We start from the raw sequence: 4,965 nt of genomic DNA, 5'->3' as shown, positions 1-4,965 counted from the left end.
GACGTGACATGTTCGTACGAACACTTTGTACGAACAAAAGTAAGAGAAATTTAGGATAAGAATACGAACATGTTCTTGCATGAGGCCCAATGTTACAACAAAGAAATAATCTACCAAACACAATTTTCTTACTCTGTTTTTTGTTCTAAGTTTATGTTGCCGGCCATCTTTCATGCCAGAGTTTTAAACTAAGATCACCTTCTGTTGAGAAATGAAGTCCGTGTCGAGATCTTGCAAGGTTTGATGATTAGCTGTGCCAGCCGCCCTAAATTAGGGTGACTCCAAAATGTAATCAATAATCAAATACTGTATAATAGTCATATATCTGATGATTACATTCAGAAATTTTCATTCAAATCCATCTTGTGATTCTTGAGATATTTTGCTAACAGGGTTAACTTCTAAAGGTAATTGCAGTACTTTAAAGGGGGAGTTATTATGTATTTTCCAGGCAATTTTATACCACAGTCAAGAAACTATCTTTCCTTAAGTTGCTATAAAAATTCTGTATATATCAAATATAGATTTGACTCTGCATCATGGTCAATTTAAATGCCTTTAAATTGTTCCCTGTCTTTTTGAGAACCTTCCAACACTTCCACTTCAGCATATTTTTAGACAATACTTCAGGAAATGGGTGCTCTGTGGGGCAGGAGCTCAGCTCAGGACTGAGCTCCAGGTGTTTAGGCAGCTCCACATGGCTACCACTAGCCTGGTAAAAACCAGACCCTTGTCCTTCACTTTGCTTCACACGAGGGTCTGGACTCTCGGCTATAGAGAAGCGATTCTTGCTGGAGGCGTGGCCTCTGCTGAAGTTTAAAACGATTGGATCGGTCGGCCGCGGCGTGTGCGTGCCAGCTCCACTGTGAAGGAGGCTAAGCTAAGAAGCTACCCGGAAATCGCGTGTGCTGTAAACAACCCTACTGAGAGGAGAGAAGTACTGAGCCGAACGAGACGACTGTAAATGAGAGCTGCTGCTTTGTCAGACAAATTTAATTTAATTTGGAAGTCTTATCAACACAGACTGACTTCATTCACTTCCTCCACTGCCGTATGCTAAACTAACTAGCAGACACTGCACAGAAAATCAACATTGTTCAAAACTCCGCCTTCTGTTCTCTGATTGGCCCAGGTGAAATAAACTACAAGCAGACACTGCACAGAAAATTGATGTTCTGATCTCTGATTGGCCCGGATGAAAATTTTCCCGAATAAATCCTTGTCTATGGGAGAAATCCCAGACGGAGCAGTGAAGGGAAACTAGAATTGAGCGGAACAGTGCAGGAAGGCAAGGGCCAGGCTTGGCAACCACAGGAGATTCAAGGAATTATCAAACATGCGTGAATGAGTCAAAGCAACTCTGGGTATGTTTTTGGTGAGGGAATGACATTATAATATGATATAAAGCTCAAAAAAGTAGACTTTGCATAATACCCCTTTAAAGAAAGACTTCATGCCATCAGTTAGCTCTCACAATATGAGTTGTAGAGAACTCTCAACTACTACCACACCAAATTCTAGCTTGTATCTGTAAAAGTGACTAAGTTATAGTCCTCCTTGTGTTTAAGCTCAATTAGCTGTGGCAGCCGTATTGAGTTGGGTTAACTCCAAAAGTTAATCAGTTGTAGAAGTACACTCAGGGATTACTCCCTAAAAGTTTCATTAAAACTTATTCAGTGGTTTATGAGATATTTTGCTAACAGACAACATTCTCAGCTTCTTGCTTTGGGCTTTATAACTAAACCATGTTTGTATGTTTATGGCTGCCTCAAAGGAGCAATATAAAGATAAAGCATCAACCTGCTTGTCATTCTTATGTCATTTTGTATACATGCTAGCATGCATGTGTTTTTGTTTTGCAGCCATCTCACCCTCTGTTAACAGTTACAACGAGACCCTGAGCACCCTGCGCTATGCTGCCCACGCCAGAAATATTGTCAACAAGCCTCGGGTTAACGAGGTCAGTGGTTGTTCAGGCCAAATGTTCCATCCAAGGGTTTTTGGAGTCGTAACACATGCTCTGATTTCTGCGCAGGACGCAAACGTTCGTCTGATCAGGGAACTGAGGGAGGAGATCGACAGACTGAAGAGCATGCTGCTCAGCTTTGAACTGGTACAGCAAACTTTATCACAAGAACACAGAGCTAAAGCTGATACCTCTCAGGGCTGCCGCTGCTGGAGACTCACTTGCAGATGTTGTGGTTCTTAAAGGTGGGGTTGGGACCTCACGTGCTGAAACACAAAGTGAGGCATCTTGAGGAATTCTGCAGAAACTAAATAAACTTTAGAAATGATTGCTAATAGCTTATTTAACTTTAACTAAAGAAATGAAAACAATTACAAGTGATAAAAATAATATATTTGACACGCAGGGTTCATGCCGGGTCTTAAAAAGTCTAAAAAAGTCTAAAATTTCAAAATCAAAATTTTAGGCCTAAAAAAGTCTTAAAGACGTGCAAATTTTCATCCAAGGTCTTAAATTTAATTTAGTCAAGTCTTAATTTTTTCTACTTTTGATCATTCCTGAGAACCGTTGGCTGCGTAAATAAAGAAAGTTAAGAGTCGTAATCAGATCTGTCTTCATGAAGTGCTAAGTTTGCTACTTGTCATGATTAAAATACAAATCCTATGATAACTGCAGGCAAAAATGTCACAGTTTACTTCCATGTTTTTGACCTCTTTGCCGCTACAACCCCCCACATACAGCGGCTTATTTACCTGCTCAAAAAACAGAAGTTCAGTCATGTCCACTGCTTGTTGTTTAAACATGGGAAAGTGTATTTTCAATGAGACTTGACTTGATATCAGTGATTTTTTTTCACTCAGTCAGATATGACCGTTTCATTCAAATAATTTAGTGTTGTTGAATTGAAATGACATATTCTTTAATAACTAAATTGATAGCAATAAAAGGTTTCAATGTTAAAATTTCTGGGACCATTTGAATGTTTCTGTTAATGTGTTGATTTGGTCTTAAATGTCATTACTAATGGTCTTAAAAGGTCTTTAAAAGGTCTTAAATTTAACTCACTGAAACCTGCATGAACCCTGGACATGTCTTCCTGGGAATGTTTTCTTCAATCAGCAACAATTCTGTTTCTGCAATTTTTATTTTAGCTTTTTTGTATAGCCCTGAATGTCCCAAGTCTAATCTTTTTTCATGGTGTGTAGTCCAGTGGATTAAATCACAAACCTGGGTGCAGATGTTTAGGTGGGTACAAGGTGGGAGGAGGAGGTGGGCAACAGAAAGATGTACACAGTCTACAATACCATTTTCCAAGACATGCACACAAAAATAGGTTGTAATTTTCAAAAACTGGCTTCACAAAACACAAGCACACACTTTGCTGGTGGTTTGGTTGCAAACATTCAGAATTCAGTGGGGCTGCAGGTATTTGACTATTTTCTCACAAATTTGAGTCTTCAACAGTCGCACCCTCGTGAGAAACTGGTCTCACTCTCCAGGGATATACCCTACTGAGTTCACTCCCCTGTAAAAAACAAACTAAAAACCCACACTGTGGTACTTTAGTCTTTGAATAAGAGAGTTTCTTGCATTACCTGTCCTAAACGCAGTGCTTAATGCAATGATGACATTTCTAAATCCCTCTAAGGAAAATACTTTGTTGCATTTTGAATTGTGTGACATTTTCTCTTAGTGCTGCATGACTGATCATTATTTTCTCCTGTGAACTTCCAGCAGCGTAATCCCAGTCCATCTCTGAGTGATGAGAGAGATGGAAGTCTGTCTGAAATTGTGTTGCAGAACGAACTGAAGGTATTTAATCTGATTTTAGATTTGTCAAGCCTGTGTGCCCTCACAGTAATTTAAAAGCCTGACTGATGTGGCGTGTGTCGCAGGTGGAACAGCTGACAAAGGACTGGTCGGAGAGCTGGAGAGACAAGAAGGAGCTGCTGGAGCAGTACAGCGTGGACATCAACAGAGACCGCGCCGCTTTCCTCATCAACTCCCTTCAGCCACACCTGGTTTCCCTGGATAGAGATGTTCTCAGCACCGGGGTTGTCCTTTATCACCTCAGGGTAAGATGGTTTAAAAAAAGTGAAAAATATAGTTTATTTTATTTAAAAAAATGTTTTTTATGCAGATGAATGCTGTAAAGCAAAAAATGCATGTAGGCATTAACAGTGGGATGCAACATCTCACATGCATCATTTGCATTTGCTCTACTTTTCCAAAATCTTTGGTGTCTGTTTTTGTCAGCTGTCCTGACTCAAATCTTCTGTTTTTCTGTCTAGATTCCTTCTCTTCTCCTCATACTAGTATTTCTGTGTTCTTCTAAAAATAAATCTTGTGGAAAGGTGCGTTCTTTTGTCTTCTCTTTCCACTGTCCTGTCAGTTTCCCCTTTTTGTGTGTGTCGGTGCGTTTCTTCTTCGGTGCATAAAGCTTGGCTGGATAAGAGGCTCTTAGTTCTGCAGCTGAGATTCAGGGGAGCCTAAACTGTCCTGATTCTGACAACGACAAGCATACCTCGAGGCCTGACAATTACACTGCTTCCTGCGTTTGAAGAGTCACGGTCACATGGGAGAACTTGTGGTCCCTTTTAAAAAAAATAGAACAGAAAAAAGTACGAGAATAAAACAGTTTCTCTGTGAGTTTTGTTAAAGATTAGAAACAGTTCTTGACGAGCTTGTTCAGTCGTGTTCTGACAGCTCTGTTAGGAGCATCTGATTTTTTTGGGGTGGTAGAGTGAGGCACCCCCAGTGGCAACGGCACCTGAATTGGAAACTTTACTTCTCATGTAATAAAACATCTGTAAACCTAGGCAGCTCAAAACAACTTGGGAATGTTGGAATTTGTTGTAGAGTTGAGACAATTAATAATAAACAAGTTTAAAACCACCTGCGTAAAGGTATTGCTTGTTGTTTGTTGGACTAATATGTTGTAGTCTGTTGTCCTCTTCTACATCCAAACATATGCACTCATATACAGTGTGTTTGTGTAT

The 4,965-nt window shown here is 39.9% G+C and overlaps 1 protein-coding gene across 6 annotated transcripts in view; it reads left to right on the top strand.

Annotated features, from left to right (window-relative positions):
• stard9 (StAR-related lipid transfer (START) domain containing 9) overlaps window positions 1–4,965 on the top strand; it is a 51,453-nt gene that overhangs the window by 19,824 nt on the left and 26,664 nt on the right. For 5 of the 6 annotated variants that reach the window (XM_014031502.1, XM_014031501.1, XM_014031505.1 and 2 more), the window contains 4 exons: window positions 1,863–1,960; window positions 2,036–2,113; window positions 3,701–3,778; window positions 3,862–4,041. In XM_014031502.1, the coding sequence (XP_013886956.1) occupies window positions 1,863–1,960; window positions 2,036–2,113; window positions 3,701–3,778; window positions 3,862–4,041 (434 nt within the window). The remainder of the gene's footprint in view (window positions 1–1,862; window positions 1,961–2,035; window positions 2,114–3,700; window positions 3,779–3,861; window positions 4,042–4,965) is intronic. The other variant, XM_014031504.1, reaches the window with a different exon arrangement.

This window comes from Austrofundulus limnaeus, unplaced genomic scaffold (genome assembly GCF_001266775.1).
Source record: "Austrofundulus limnaeus strain Quisiro unplaced genomic scaffold, Austrofundulus_limnaeus-1.0 Scaffold1263, whole genome shotgun sequence".
In the NCBI taxonomy this organism is placed as follows: Eukaryota; Metazoa; Chordata; class Actinopteri; order Cyprinodontiformes; family Rivulidae; genus Austrofundulus; species Austrofundulus limnaeus.
Note: the sequence above shows the minus strand (reverse complement) of the source record. Positions and strands in the feature narration are given on the sequence as shown.